The 16,531-nt window shown below is 47.1% G+C and overlaps 1 protein-coding gene across 5 annotated transcripts in view; it reads left to right on the top strand.

Moving 5' to 3' along the window:
* The window catches only part of LOC109922848 (RNA-binding protein Musashi homolog 2-like), a 295,031-nt gene that overhangs the window by 179,017 nt on the left and 99,483 nt on the right, over window positions 1–16,531 (top strand). For 3 of the 5 annotated variants that reach the window (XM_048612466.1, XM_048612467.1, XM_048612470.1), the window contains exon 6: window positions 15,387–15,503. In XM_048612466.1, coding sequence (XP_048468423.1) covers window positions 15,387–15,503 — 117 coding nt within the window. The remainder of the gene's footprint in view (window positions 1–15,386; window positions 15,504–16,531) is intronic. The other 2 variants (XM_048612469.1, XM_048612468.1) reach the window with 1 other exon arrangement.

Here is a 16,531-nt window from a genome sequence, read left to right as displayed (position 1 = left end):
TGTGTGGAGTGGTGCGTGTTGTGTGTGTGTGTGTGGAGTGGTGTGTGGTGTGTGTGTGTGTGTGTGTGTGGAGTGGTGCGTGTTGTGTGTGTGTGTGTGTGTGGAGTGGTGCGTGTTGTGTGTGTGTGTGTGGAGTGGTGCGTGTTGTGTGTGTGTGTGTGTGTGTGGAGTGTTGTCCATGTGAACCATGTGTGTTGGAGTAATTCATCCATGACTATGTCTCTATCTCTGTCCGCTCACCCCCAAAAGTGACCTGGATGTCAAACAAGGACGAGGTGGAGCTTAACAATGAGGACTGCTGTGGTCGAATTGTTGAGAGTACTCTCCCTTGGTGAATGACCACTCGAATAGAGCTCAGGGGCAGCTGTGGTAGTCAGCACCTTCAGGGGGAGTAACGTGAGATGGAACTGAAAAGGGAAACTGAAAGGGGGCTGAAGAGTTCTAGCCAAATGATTAATCAGCTGGACAGATTTTGCAGTGAGTGTTGATGCTCAGTATGAGCTGTGTCTCAGAATACTGCGCCCCTGTGCTGCAAGCAGAGTCCTGAAAGGGAGTGACATTTTACCTGTTTACTGTGCTCTGTCAGTCTAAACTCTCCCCTCCAGGTTGCACAGACCTACCTCAGCTGGGCAGCGCAGTGAGCCTAACCTTTATAACATCTAACCTTTCCCAATCTCTTTGTATTCATATCACTCGAGCAGAGATAAATAGCTGATGATAAAATTGCATTTTAAGTTCAAGTATTCACAAAGAAATCACAAATTAATGTCTTCTGTTCGTTTCTGGCAATCTTTTGGAGAAATCTTTTTGTTGGAGCAGTGAATGGTAACATGGCCTTTGTGTTGGAGGAAGGGAGGCTTGTTGGCTTAGGAGTGAGACTCGATTTGGAGATGGGAGGATTGCAGGCAGGGGGTGAGTGAGAGGAGGTGCAGGAGTGAGAGGAGGAGGCAGTGTGAGGGGTGGAGGGAGCGAGGGGAAGGGGGAGAGCGAGGAGAAGGGGAAGAGCGAGGGGAGGAGGGGGAGCAGGACGAGGAGGGGGAGCAAGGGGAGGAGGGAGAGTGAGGGGAGGAGGAATAGGAGCGGGGGAGCGAGGGGAGGAGGGGGAGCAGGAGGAGGAGGGAGAGTGAGGGGAGGAGGAGGAGGAGGAGGAGGAGCAGGGGGAGCCACGAGAGCAGGGAGAGTGAGGGAAGGAGGAAGAGGGGGAGGAGGGAGAGTGAGGGGAGGTGGGGGAGCGAGGGGAGGAGAGAGAGATGGGAGGAGGGAGTGCAGGAAGGAGGAGGGAGAGCGAGGGGAGGAGGGGGAGTGAGGGGAGGAGGGAGAGTGAGGCGAGGTGGGTGTGCAGGCAGGAGGAGCAGGGGGTGACCCTTATGGAGGCTGATGGCCTTCAGGATGGAGCCTGTAGTGGTTACAATATATTACCCACAGAGCACATTGCAGCAATTCACCCAGGCTTCTCCAAAAGCAAACCCCACACCCACGCCCACGCCCACACCCAGCACCCCCCTCAAACCCCCGAGAGAAAGGTGGAAGGACAGCAGGAATGGGTGAACACCGCTACATTCTGCTAAATTTAATGGTGATGTCAGATGGTTTCAAAATTAGCCTGTTCTGAGATGAAAGTGAAATCCCGATGACTATGATCCAATTGAATACCAAGAAACACAGCTGATGTGCCGCTGGGTTTTATACTGACTGCAGTTTAGCAGAATGAGAGGTGATCTTATTGAAGCGTACAAGATTCTGAGGGGGCTCGACAGAGCAGGTACATCAGATGGTGTTTCCCCATGGCAGGGATACCTAGACATAGGGAAGTAGACTTTCAAACTATGGGGTCTCCAATTTCACATGGAGGTGAGAAGGAATTTGTCCTCTCTGAGCGTCATTGATCATTGATCCTCAGAGAGCATGGAAAGTGGGCCATTGAATAAATTCAAGGCTGCCTTTAACAGATCTTTGATTGATAAGTCAATCGAGGATTATGGGGACAGGTGTTGAATTGAATTGAGGCCCCAGTCAGTTTGGCTGGGAACCCATTGAATGATGGAATGGACCTGAGGGGCTGAATGGCCTATTCTTTGTGTTCGAGTGGGATCTACAATTCTCTGCTGAAAAGCACATTACATGTGGAGCATTAGACAGGAGTTGGATGTGTACCTGATGTTGAGGAATATCCGGGGTTACAGTGGGGCAATACTTGGCAGCTCTTACAAAAAAGCCATCACTGGTGTGATGACCTGAATGGCCTGTCCCTGTGCTGTGATGTTCTAGGATTCTGCTGAGTGTGAGTAAACAGTCCAGGGCCTGAGCCTCGATCTCCACATGGAGGGAAAGATAAGGAGGAGCTCAGGTTGGTGGAACGAGAGCAGACAGGGGTGCCAAATAAACAATGTTTATTTAAAACAAACACTCTTACAAGTTTTGATGGTGCCATTGAGAACACAAAAGGGGCTGACTTTCAGTCAAAATGAAGCAGGAAGTCCTCATCTGGTGTAAGCCTCTCCGAGGTAGGACATAGAACAGTACAGCACAGGAATGGGCCCTTTAACCCATGATATTGTGACGAACATGATGCCAATTGAAACTAATCCCTTCTGCCTGCCCTTGGTCCTTATCCCTCCATTCCTTGCATATTCATGTGCGTATCTAACAGCCCCTTAAACGCCCCTGTCATATCTGCCACCCCCACCACCCCTGGCAGCGCGTTTCGGACTCCTACCACTCTCTGTGTAAAAAAGACTTGCCCCTCACATCTTCTTTGAACTTTTCCCCTCTCACCGTAAGTGCGTGCCTCCCAGTTTTTAGATATTTTAACTCTGGAGATGGTTTCAGCGAAAGTCTAGGGGAATAACGCCCTCTCTGAAAGTGTTGTGGATGAGGGAGGACTGGGATACTGTCAGGACTGACTTTCATGAGACATTCTTTCACTCTCCTCCGCTTTGTACGATTATTCCCCTCCCCACAAACCCCGGCAGCGATAGCTGTTTTTATTTGACAGAAAAAGACCTTTTATTGCCATGGCGACGCCTTTTGTTGCCCTACTGGGTTACAGAGCAGCAGTTCACTCGATTTGCACATTCTCTCTCAGCTCTGTGGTTTGAGCTTGGGAACTAGGGCTCGGGAGAATTGTATCACGTCAGGGCTCAGTGACAGTAATAAGAAAAGAAAAGTGCAAAAAAGGCAGCGAGGCACACACACACACACACACACACAAAACAAAAGTAATGAAAAGGAAATCAGAGCCTCGAATCTTTCTGGCTTCTAGTTGCTTCTTATCAGCTGCAGTCCTGTCTGTTTTTCAACACCAATCTGTTTTCATTGAGGAAAGACATTTTTACTTAGTGAATGGTTAGGGGTTGATGACTGGAAACAGCATTAGTAGCTGCCTTCCAGGGGAATTGGGTAAATACCTCAAACGGGTAAAAAATCACAGCGGACTGGGGAAAGGGTGTGAGCCTGGCAGTGAGTGGACTGCTCTTCGAAAAGAGCCAAGACTGCTTTGAAGGGCCGAACGGTCTCTAGTGCTGCTTCTTGGTTGCCATTCAAGATGAGGACGGCCATGCAGGGAGAGGGGTTGACCAAGACTGTTAATCCAGAGACCCAGGTAATGTTCTAGGGGCCTGAGTTCGAATCCTGCCACGGCAGATGGTGGAATTTGAATTCAACCAAAACCTGAAAATAAGATACATTGGGGGCATTTAAGAGACTTTTAGACAAGCTCATGAATATGCAGGAATATGGATCAAGGGCAGGCGGAAGGGATTAGTATAATTTGGCGTCATGTTTGGCACAACATTGTGGGCTGAAGGACCTGTTCCTGTGCTGTACAGTTCTGTGTTCTAAGAGTTGAATGATCACCGACTGTTGGAGAGAAAACTAACCAAATAAGGTCAGGTTCACTAATATCTTTTAGGGAAGGGAAGATCTTTGCCTGGTCTGGCCTATCTGTGACTCCAGGCCAACAGCAGTGTGGTTGACACTTAACTGGGCAATTAGGGATGGGTAATAAATGCTGTCCTGGCCAGTGAATGTTAGTTCACCATCTGGGCTGTTTGGTAGGATTCCTGTGGGAGATTGCGACGGCTGGTTTGTGCCTGAAGGTTTTGCTGCCAATAGCGCAGGAGACCACAAACAACTGAGTTTGGGCTGAGCTTCCTCTGCCTCTGATATGAATCATAGAATCCCTACAGTGCACAAAGAGGCCGTCCAATGACAACAGCATTTCTAAAATCAAGAAGGGTTATGCCAGAATAAAATTAAAGAAGGTGGTTCTACTGACAAAGGCACCTAAATTTTGGCCAGACAACTACCAACGAGGAGTTCAGGAGAAACCTCTTTGAGCAGGGAGTGATGAGAATGTAGAACTTGCTACCACAGAGAGCAGTTGAGGTAAATAATAAGGTTGCATGTGAACAAATGAAGTCACTACAGCTCCACTTTCCCGTTGGAGGGAGATGAGTGGTAGGGGGTTTAACCCGAGGGTCACCATGCCACATGGGTGGGACGATATTGAGAAGGACAGTCCTTCATGGTAACCTGAGCCAGTTTGGGGAATTGAACCCATATTGCTGGCATTGCTCTGCCACTGTCCAGCCAGCTGAGCTAACCAACCACCTGCATTTAAACACATGAGGGAGAATGGAATAGAAGGATCTACTGAAGCTGTGAGGATGGTGTACAAACAACAGCATGGTCTCTTTCTGTGCGGCTGTCCTGCTTATGAATGAAAGGTCTGAGTTATAAGGAGAGGCTTGGAGCGTAGGAGGTTGAGGGGGTGACCTTATAGAGGTTTATAAAATCATGAGGGATATAGATAAGGTGAATGCCAGATGCCTTTTCCCAAGGGTGGGGGATTTCAAGACCGGGGGACATACTTTTAAAGTGAGAGGAGAAAGATTTCAAAAAGACATGAGGGGCAACTTTTTTACACAGAGAGTGGTTTGTGTGTAGAATGCTGACCGTGGTACCCACTCAGCTAGTTCCCACTGCCTGCATTTGATCCACATCCTTCTTACCCCTTCCAATTCATGACCTTCCAGAAGTGGTGAATGCAGGTACAGTTGCAATGTTTAAAAGAAATCTAGATAAGAACATGAATAAGAAATGATTGGAGGGATATGGGCCAATTGCAGGCAGATGAGACTAGTTTAGTTTGGGCACATGGTCAGCATGGACTGGTTGGACCGAAGGGCCTGTTTCTGTGCTGTATGACTCTGTGAGTAAGACTGTTATGCGGAAGATTTGGCTAATTGTCTGTGACCCCTGCAAGAACATCGGTCATAGCTGGTCCAATGATGCAAGCAGTTTGCGATTAATGTCATGAAAGTGCATGCAATCTACTTGACTTATATCCTCGAGCCCAGGCTCTTATACCACAATTACCTTGTTGAAGAAATCCGTTTCCCAATGGCTAGATTCAGCTTAAGCTGGTGTTAATTTGGCTGTGACAGTTTGTAAAGAGACTGGTCGGATTACTGTTGTGAGGTAGCTCATTCACCAATTCAACTAACTCGACCTGGAACTGGTGCCAAACATCCTTCTTGGAACACATCAGCGAATCGCTGGATGGAATATTTCTTTTCCCAGGGGCCGGGAAGACTTTGAAGTTTCTACAATAAATCTCCCTTCATCCTCACGCTGACTGCTGTGTGTATTTGAAGTAAATATATTAATACGCTTTCATAAAAGGAGAATGTCCAGCTGCTTCATTTGGAAGAAATATTCAGAACATTTGCTCTTTATTAGGAAGAGTTTTTTAAACTAAAGTTGCCAATGACATTCCAGCCAGTTTCTATACAATTTACTTTCCAGTAGTGTGTGAAAATAAACTTGACGTATTTACACAAGTTCAGTTTCTCTTCAATTTCCTCTTGTCAAGAAGGCTGAGGAAATCTACGTGTCTGTTTCTTAAGCAAGATTTTGGGACTCTTTAGCCAGCTCACATTTAAGAGCCAGGTGACCAAGTAACTCGTGTTTGGTCATTTTGTTTTTTCTTTGAGCAACTGATGGCTGTTGTTGGCCAGTGAAACACCAGGCTCTGAGCAGGAGATTGCACTGTCTGTGTGGACCACATCGTATGTTGCTCACTGTCTGAGCGTGTCATGAATTCAGTCTGTCCCCTTCCTGTGGAAGTCAGTTTACATGCTTTAAAGGATTCTTACTGCTTTTAAACAGCTGCCCTTATCATCTTTTCTTCGTGGATCTTTCTTGACCATACTTGAACGCAATGAGTCATTTTTTACTTCAAAACTACTTAAGCGTAGTTGAGAGGGTGATGGTGGTTCATTGAGTGACCTTTTCAATCTTTCTGACAGCTCTGGGTTCCTCGATTCTCATTTACGCCTCTAGCTTTCAGCTTGCTGGGCCTGTGACATGCATGTATGCTGCCCATTCTGACACTGAATGTGGCTGCAGTGGTAAAGATTTGTCCATCCATCACAATCTGGAGTTGGAGGAAGAAGATCACTCAGTCCATTGGATCTCACCCATCCAGAATCACCGCAAACAAGGAGCTTATTTTAGGAGTCGGCTGGCTCAGTTGGCTGGACGATTGATTTGCAATGCAGGACGATGCCAACAGAGTGGGTTAATTTCCGCTGACTGAGGATACCATGAAGGTCTCTCCTTCTCAACCTTGCCCTGATCTGAGGCCAAGTGACCCTCAGGTTAAACCACCACCAGTTGTCTCTGTAGTGAGAGAGAAGCTGTACGGTCTTCTGGGCCAATGGCGGCTTTATCTTAACATGGATCCACTCTTTGATCCAGAGATCCGCCTCACGGACTCTTAGTATTTTTATTTTATTGACTCATTGAATGTGGGTGTTGTAGTCATTGTAATGAGATCAACCAGCTGGACCTCATAGAATATGAGTTCCCAGATTGGGGCTGTTAACCTGGTGCAATCAGGGAGCCCTTGCTGATAGATAAGGGTGAATGACCGGGATATTGGCCTAGCTGAGTACCTGTGAGAGGCAGTGCTGTTACAGACACCCCGGCCAATATGAAGTAGCGAGCAGGGGAGTAGCGGAGGGTAACAAGAACTCTATTGTAGTAAAATCTTGCATTATATTCGGTGTTTCAAGATGGCACCGGAGTGTGGAGACACTTTGTGTTTCGCACGTGATAAAGCACCTTTCACTGTATTTTTATTTACACGTGACAATAAATCTAATTCTAATAAGTCTGATTTTAAAGGGTGATTGGTGATGGGATACCAGCCTGTGAAGAGTTATTTCAGATGTCGCTGGCTTGGCCCAGTATTTACTGCCTATCTCTAGTTGAGAAGATGGTGTTGAGCTATGTTCTCAAACTGTTACATATATCCCTGGAATCCTGAGTCCATTCCCATATCAAGCAATATATCAAGCAATATAGCAATGTAAGTCTTGTAACAGTGAGGCAGTATTTAGATATTCAATTGTGTTGCCATAGCCTCCAGAGCTACAGGTCCAGAGCTGGAAAACAGGATTGAGGGAGTCAATGACCTAGTGGTATTATCGCTGGACTGTTAATCCAGAGACCTGGATAATGTTCTGGGAACCTGGGTTCGAATCCCGCCACGGCAGATGGTGGAAGTCGAATTCAATAAATATCTGGAATCTAATGATGACCGTGAATCCATTGCTGGTTGTTGGAAAAACCCATCTGGTTCACTAATGTCCTTTAGGGAAGGAAACTGCCATCCTTACCTGGTCTGGCCTACATGTGACTCCAGACCCACAGCAATGAGGTTGACTCTTAACTGCCCTCTGGGCAATTACGGATGGACAATAAATGCTGCCTGGCCAGCGACGCCCTTATCCCATGAATGAGTAAAGGAAATGTTGATCAGCGTTGACACCAACGGTCTCTCTAAATATTTTTTCATCTGCGCAGACCCCCAAGCAGGGCAAGAGGCAGGGGGCAGGTTACTGCAGAATTCCACTGACTGGGAGTCGATGCTGGGAATGTGAAGCTTCTTCAAGTAGCTGTGCACAAAGCCCTTCAGGGATACCCACGAGGCCTCACTGGCAAAGTGTGGCATTCCCACAGACACCTGGGAATCACTGGCCCAAGACCGTACAAAGTCGGGGAGGAGCATCTGGGAAGGCGTCGAGCATCTCCAGACTTGCCGTCGGGAAAAAGCTGAAGACAGGGTAAGGAGCGCACTGCCACACCAACACCCCACCCACCCCCTTCCTGTGACCACCTTCTGCCCCAAGTGTAACAGAGCCTGTGGTAGCCCGAGCGGTCTGTACGGCCACCTACAGACTCACCCTGAGAGTGAACGACATTCATCCTCGTCTGCGAGGGACCACTAGTGAATGAATAAATGAATGAACCGCCCACGAGCATATTGCGATAGTCTGACGTCCTGACTCTCTCACTTACATCAAGGGTGCTGATCAACTTTAAGTACCAGCTCAGCTCAGTTGGTTAACATGCTTTGTGACAGTTGTGGGGTCAGCACCGAAGGAGCGCTGCGTTGCCAGAGATACTCTCGAGGTTCCTGACTGCCCTCTCGGGTTGCCAAGGAAGATCCCACAGTCACTGCTTTGTCGGAGAGTTGGCAAGTTCTTTGTCTCCCGGTCAATATTCCCGCATTGTAGAACGATTATCCAGTCATTGTCTCACTGCTGTCAGCGGGAGCTTGCTGTGCACAAATTGGCTATCACACTTTGCCATATTTAAAAGTGGTGGCACTTCTCAGAGCTTATTTTGGCTTTGAAGCTATTTGGGGAGTGTGTAGGATGTGAACAATGTTGAAGAAATTCAGTTCCAGATGCCAGAGAAAAATCAGATCCTCTCTTACTAGCCTCCATACCATGGTAACTAACATGTTAATTCCTCTCCAGGGATTCTAGAAGGTGCCAGAATCCCTACTGAGTGGAAGCAAGCCACTCGGCCCATCGGGTCACACCAACGCTCTGAAGAGCATTCCACCCAGACCCACCCTCCTATCTTATCCCTGTAACCTTGCATTTCCCATGGCTAACCCACCTAGCCTGCACATCCCTGAACACTGGACAATTTAGCATGGCCAATCCACCTTAACCTGCACATCTTTGGACTGTGGGACGAAACCGGAGCACCCAGAGGAAACCCACGCAGACACAGGGAGAATGTGCAAACTCCACACAGTCGCCAGAGGGTGGAATTGAACCTGGGTCCACGGCACTGTGAGGCAGCAACGCTAACCACAAGCAGGAAGTTGGCACCAGCTAATGATGCTCATTTGAAAGGCCGGTGCATTCGGGATGGCTGATTGGCCAATGAGGATTATGTGATGTTACACTGACCTACATCCTGACAAGATTCTTGGAGGCATAATACAAACAATCAATTTCATTAATATAGCACCTTTCAATATAGTAAAATTTGCCAAGTTGTTCACAGGCATGTTATCAGACACAATTGTTGACACAGAGCCATGTAAGGAAAAATTGGAACCATGTGACCACATCAAAGAGCCAATTTTCAAAGTAGGAGTAAGAGGTCCAAGAGAAGGGGAGATGTGGATAGGTTCTTCCAGAGCTCGTGGCCCATGGAGCAAAAGATATGGCCGCTAATGGTGGAGGGAACAAGGTCAGGTGCTAAGAGGCCAGTACTGGAGGAGAAATAGACAAGGAGGAGGTCTGGCCAAGGAAGGATGTGCTTCTGAATGGTCACCCCTGTGCGAGCAACGTTCACCAGCCTCTCAAGTGGAATCCTAACCTGAGAACAAACATAAGAATTGGGAGCAGAAGTAGGCCATTCAGCCCCTTGAGCCAGTAAATACGATCATGGCTGATCTCATCTCGGCCTCAGTGCTGGGACCCCTGTTGTTTGTAATATGCATAAATGATTTGGAGGGGAATGTAGGTGGCCTAATCAGTAAGTTTGCAGGCAAAACAAAAATTGAGGGAGCTGCGGATAGTGAGGAGGATAGCTAGAGGAATCAGCAGGATATTGATAGGCTGGAGAAATGGCAGATGGAATTTAACCTGGACAAATGTGAGATGATGTGTTTTGGAAGGTCTAATGCAGGAGGGAAGTATACAGTAAATGGCAGAACCTTAATAGCATGAAGAGAGAGACACTATGGGCAAGAGACCTATTTGTACAGGTCCACAGTTCCCTGAAAGTTGGTAAGGTGGTCAAGAAGGCGTATGGCATGCTTTGCCTTCATCAGGCAGGGCACAAGAGTATAAAAATTTGCAAGTCTTGTTGCAGCTGTATAGAACTTTAGTTAGACCACATTTGCAATATTGTGCACATTTAGAATATTGGAACATGCTGGTCAAAGGATGTGGAGGCTTTGGAAAGACTACAGGAAAGGTTTACCCGAATGTTGCCTGGTTTGGAGAGTATTAACTATGAGGAGAGATTGGACAAACTTAGTTTGTTTTCACTTGAATGTCAAAGAATGAAGGAGTGACCTGACAGAAGTTTGCAAAGTTATCAGAGACATGGTTAGAGTGGGTAGTCAGAGTCTTTTTCCCAGGGTGGAAATGTCAGGGGACATAGGTCTAAGGTAAAAGGTGGAAGTTTAGAGGAGATGGTGGAATGCTGTTCTGAGGCTCGGTGTGGACATGATGGGCTGAATGGCCTACTTGTACTCCTATCTCTTATAGCCTTATAGTCAGTGCCTACCATGTCAAGTGATATCAGCATCTACCCTGTCAAGTGATATCAAAATCTTCTCAGTTTTAATGAGATCACCTCTTATTCATCTGCGTTTCAATGAGACAGGCCAAACCTGTCATCATAAAACAAACTTCTCACCGCAGGGATTAGCCAATAAACATTCTCGGAGGCTGATTCCAATACAAGGATGACCTTCCATGACAGTGAGGTCACCAAAACTGTACTCAGTACTGTAGGTGTAGTCTTGTTAATGCCCTGCACTGTTGTAGCAAGTACTATCTTTGTATTCTTTTGTCCTTGCAGTACCCAACCCCCTCACTAACTGGCACCATTGACTCTGACTGGGTACGAGTTTCTCATTCAGAAGAGGGATGATGGGAACTGGAAAAGATAGAAAGGAATGAAATATTGAGCTGGATGACATGTGTTGATACTTGTACCGGTGTGTATGAGAATTCGTTTTTAATTTGGTTATGGGATGTAGGCATGGTTGGCTGACCAGCATTTATTGCCCGTCCCTAGTTACCCTAGAGAAAGTGGTGATAAGCTGCCTCCTTGAACCACTGTAGTCCATGTGCTCTAGATGGACCCTTGGGTGGGGATGGTTTCCAGGATTTTGACCCAGTGACAGTGAAAGAACGGCAATATTGGTTGTGAGAGGTGCTTAATTAATGAAGCACCCCAGCACCCCATCTAAAAAGAAACTGTTTAAAATAAAAGCATAAAACCAACCTTATTTTGGGGGCGTGTAGCACTGCCTTTAAAGGTGACTGGTTTGCAGGCAGCAGGGAGTGGAGTGTGCTTGGTGTCTGTTAATTAGAGCCTTTAATTGACATTGTGTTGGTTTTTCAACACACATTATAGAATCCCTATTTTGTGCATTACATAGAAGCACATGTCTGATAAATCTAGGCCGCTCTGTTTAAAGTCATTCTGGTCACCCTGCTATAGGAAGGGTGTTGTTAAACTCAAAAGGGTTCAGAAAAGGTTTACAAGGGTTGGAGGGTTTGAGCTATAGGGAGAGGCTGAATAGACTGGGGCTATTTTTCCTGGAGTGTTGGTGGCTGAGGGGTGACCTTATAGAGGTTTATAGAATCATGAGGGGTATGAATAGGGGGAATAACCTAGGTCTTTTTCCCAGGGTAGCAGAGTCCAAAACTAGAGGGGTATAGGTTTAAGGTGAGAGGGAAAAGATTTAAAGGGATCTGAGGGGACAAATTTTTTAGGCAGAGGGTGATGCGTGTATGGAACAAGCTGCCAGAGAAGGTATCTGGATGGGTACATGATTAGGAAGAGTTTAGAGGGATTTGGGCCAAATGCTGGCAAATGGGACTGGATCAGATCAGGATATCTGGTCGGTGGGGACAAGATGGACCTTGAAGATTGAACCACTGCAGTCCTGCATGGTTGACTGGCAAGCAAAGTTAGATCTTGTGGGATCCAGGGGGAGCTAGCCAATTGGATACAACATTGGCTTGAAGGTAGGAGACAGAGGGTGGTGGTGGAGGGTTGCTTTTCAGCCTGGAAGCTTATGACCAGCAGTGTGCCACAAGGATCGGTGCTGGATCTGCTGATTTTCGTCATTTATCTAAGTGATTTGGATGTGAATATAGGAGATATGTTTAGTAAGTTTGCAGATGACACCAAATTGGAGATGTAGTGGACAGTGAAGAAGATTACCTCAGAGTACAACGGGACCTTGATCAAATGGGCCGAGGAGTGGCAGATGGAGTTTAATTTAGATAATTGTGGAGGGTTTGATTTTGGTAAGGCAAACCAGGGCAGGACGTATACGGTTAATGGTGAGGTCCTGGGGAGTGTTGCTGAGCAAAGAGACCTTGGAGTGCAGGGTCATAGTTCCTTGAAAGTGGAGTCGCAGGTAGACAGGATAGTGAAGAAGGTACTTGGAACGCTTGCCTTTATTGGTCAGTGCATGGAGTTTGGGAGTTGGGATGTAATGTTGTGGCTGTACAGAATATTGGTATGGCGATTTTTGGAATACTGCGTTCAATTCCAGTCTCCCTGCTATAGGAATAATGGTGCGAAACTTGAAAGGATACAGAAAAGATTTACAAGGATGTTGCTGGGGTTGGAGGGTTTGAGTTATAGGTAGAGGCTGAATAGGCTGGGGCTATTTTCCTGGAGCATCAGAGGCTGAGGGGTGACCTTATAGAGATTTATAAAATCATGAGGGGTATGAATAGGATGAATAGCCAAGGTCTTTTCCCCAGGGTAAGGGAGTCCAAAACTAGAGGGTATAGATTTAAAAGGGACCTACGGGGCAACCTATTCCACACAGAGGGTGGTGCGTGTCTGGAATGAGCTGCCAGAGGAAATGGTGGAGGCTGGTACAATCAGAACACTTAAAAGGCATCTGGATGTGTACATGAATAGGAAGGGTTTTGAGGGATATAGGCCAAATGCTGGCAAATGGGAGTAGATTAATTTAAGATATCTAGTCAGCATGGACGAGTTGGACCAAAGGGTCTATTTCTGTGCTGAACAGCTCAATGACTCTATATTTCCAAGTCAGGATGGTGAGGAGCCCAGAGGGGAACTTGCAGGGGGTGGTGTTCCGTGTATCTGCTGCCCTCGTCCTTCTGGATGGAAGTGGTTGTGGATTTGGAAGGTACTGCCTGAGGATCTTTGGTGAATTTCTGCAGTCCATCTTGTAGATGGTACACACTGCTGCTGAGTGGTGGAGGGAATGGATGTTTGTGGATTCAGTGCCAATCAAGCGGGCTGCTTTGTTCTGGATAGTGTCAAGCTTCTTGAGTGTTGTTGGGGCTGCACCCATCCAGGCAAATGGGGAGTATTCCATCACACTCCTGACTTGTGCCTTGTAGATGGTTTTGAGGAGGCTTTGAGGAGTCAGGAGGTGAATTACTCGCTGCAGCATTCCTAGCCTCTGACCTCCTTTTGAAGCCACTGTTATTATGTGACAAGTCCAGTTGAATTTCCAATCATTGGTAACCCCCAGGATGTTGACAGTGGGGGGATTCTGTGATGGTAACACCATTGAATGTCAAGGGGCAGTGGTTAGATTGCCTCTTATTGATGATGGTCATAGCCTGGCATTTGTGTGGCGCAAATGTTACTTACCATTTGTCAGGCCAAGCCGAGATATTGTCCAGATCTTGTTGCATTTGAACATGGACTGGTTCAGTATGTGAGGAGCTGCGAACGGCGCTGTTATGTAATGTGATTATCTCTGCATTGCGTATGGCTGGATGGGTAGGGAAATGATAGGCACCAAGGTATATTGAAGTTAAAATACATACCACATTCCCAGAAACCATAAATCTTGTCGTGTTTCACCCGGGGTGATATTTCCAAGGTGCCGGGTGAATTTTGAACCAGCCATTGCTGCCCAAGTTGTGTCTCCATTCCTGTGAATTAAAAATTTCCCAAAACAGGTTTGTTTTTCACTTGTGAGTTATGGACAGTAAAAATACACTGCAGGAGAATTTAGCTCCTGGAGAGCTTTTACTTATTGCAGTTTGCCCATCCTCCAGATGGTTCCTTCACACGCTCCCATGCTCAGTTGGAGCATCGGAAGAGATTTCAATTTGCCCAATGTGATAGCAGCTCCACCTAAATCGTTTACACTGCTTGGTGTTGGATTGATTGACAGCGTAGGCCTAGGGTTGATTGTTCTCCTGGGGGAGAGCTGATAGACATGGATACTCTCCCCGATCTCTGATTTCCTGAGTATTCCTTTCTGTCAGATGGAGGAAAACAGTCAAGAGGAACTCCGTGTTTAACAGAAAGGTAAAGATTAGCTTCGATCTCATTGGCTAGTGGAATAGGCCAAAAACCTACCTCTGTTCCTGTACATCTCTAATGCTCCACCTTTTCAGTTATCTTGACCTATTTTATCTCTTTCCCCCTTATGTGGGATATGTTTCCAAATGTGCCATCTGCTCTTCAGCACCTGAATTAAGGTGCCGTTCTTCATGTGTGTGGGGTATTTGGCTGTGGCGGGCTTCATAGCTAAGGCCCACTGCCCATGTGTGTCCGCATGAGTGTAGGTCAGGCTTCAGAAAACCGGCCAATGTTTTGTTCCCCCAACCTCGCAGCAGTTTATGCTAAACTGGCTTATCTCGTAGTAACTAGTTGGAATGGGAGTGGTGGCCCCTTACCACCTCCATCCCAACCTCTCCCACTCCTGTTTGTGAACTCGGAGGAATAATCCAAAGAACTAGTTGTACACAGGGACATGATTAGTATTGATGGACTACCTTTTGGTTTTCGTCTCAGAATGGATTAGGAATCCAATTGTTGTCTGCCCCTCTGAGGTACAGGAGCACCTGTCTTAGGATCAGCCACAGAGACACAAGAACAGGCCAGAGCTCAGAATTCTGCAGCGAGTAATTTGATTCCTGACTCCTCCACCATCTACAAAATACCCTGCAACAACTCACCAAGGCAGCTTCCAAACCCACAATCACTTCCATCTAGAAGGACAAGGGCAGCAGATACATGGGAACACCACCACCTGCAAGATCCCCCCCAAGCCACTCACCATCCTGACTTGAAGATCATCACACATCACACATCCTTTTCTCACTTCCTTCCCTCCTCCATCCAGGCCTCCCAGCAGTGGTCTACGGCCTAGTATCTGGTTCTAACCGAAACAGAGTTACACATTATTGTTTTTTTTTTGTTTTCTTCCCTCCACCATCCAGGCCTCCCAGCAGTGGTCTACGGCCTGGTATCTAGCTCTAACCGAAACAGAGTTACACATTATTGTTTTTTTTTGTTTTCTTCCCTCCACCATCCAGGCTTCCCAGCAGCGGCCTATGGCCCGGTAGCAGCGGCGGCGGCGGCAGCGCGAGGCTCAGGTAGGGGCGCCCGTGGAAGAGGCGGCTACATGGCATACCCTCAGAATGTAGGGGCAGGTAAAGCTCTGTCGGTATTCTGTGTGGCCTCAGCTGTCCACTGTCACTCTCATGTTACTCTGTCGGTTCCTTGCTCTTCTCCCAGGGTGGTGGTGTGGGGGTGGGGTTTGGTGGGGGGGGGTGCAGGGGAGGGTCCGAGGTGGGGAGGCCTACACAAATCTACCAGCAGAAGTCCCAAGCATATGTTGGCCCGGAGCACAGTGCCAGGGAAGGCTGTAGTTACGAACAAGCTCCTAAGCATATCGTAATGAATGAGAGTGATTAGGGTGGGCTGGTGGAATGAGAACAGTGGGGTCTTTTCTAAACAGAGAATGAGGGTTAAGTTGTCATTCCCAAATTACGTTCCATGCAAACATGTGTTGCTTGCAAAGGATTGCCTGTCGAGAATTATGTGTGCTGATTTTAACTGTGATGCTGAGTCTGGTGATTGGCCAGTTACTGGATTAGGGCTCCATTTAATCCTGTACATTTTTTGTTATGAGCAATTTCTAAAAAAAAAAATGGTTTTGGAGAAGCAATCATTCTTTTTTGGATTGCTGCCCCTTTCTCAAGTCTTCTCATCGTAAATTAAAAGCTGTTTGCTTTCCTGGTTTTCCTTCTCTTCCACCATTTCTTCTTCCTTCTCTCTCTTCCACATCCTTATTCCTCTCTCGCTGAGCCAAGTGTGCTCTCTCTCACTTCTGCACCTGTGCTTCCTCTTTCCCCCTTTCTCTCTTTCGTCTTCCACATTCATGGACATTCTTTTCCAACTCCATTCTCATCCCACTTAGCTCCCACTGCTCTTCCTCCTTCATCCTTGTTCTATTTCTTCCCTCTCCCTCCGATCCCTTCATGTCTCAACTCCTCACTTTGCATATCATCATTCCTTCTCTTCCCACCATCCACAGCTCCCATCATCCCTTCTCTCCCCACCATCCACAGCTCCCATCATCCCTTCACTTCCCACTATCCACAGCTCCCATCATCCCTTCTCTCTCCACCATCCACAGCTCCCATCATCCCTTCTCTTCCCACCATCCACAGCTCCC

This window comes from Rhincodon typus, chromosome 26 (genome assembly GCF_021869965.1).
Source record: "Rhincodon typus isolate 14 chromosome 26, sRhiTyp1.1, whole genome shotgun sequence".
Taxonomy (NCBI): domain Eukaryota; kingdom Metazoa; phylum Chordata; class Chondrichthyes; order Orectolobiformes; family Rhincodontidae; genus Rhincodon; species Rhincodon typus.
The sequence above is the reverse complement of the archived record's forward strand: the minus strand, read 5'-3'. Positions and strand labels throughout refer to the sequence as shown.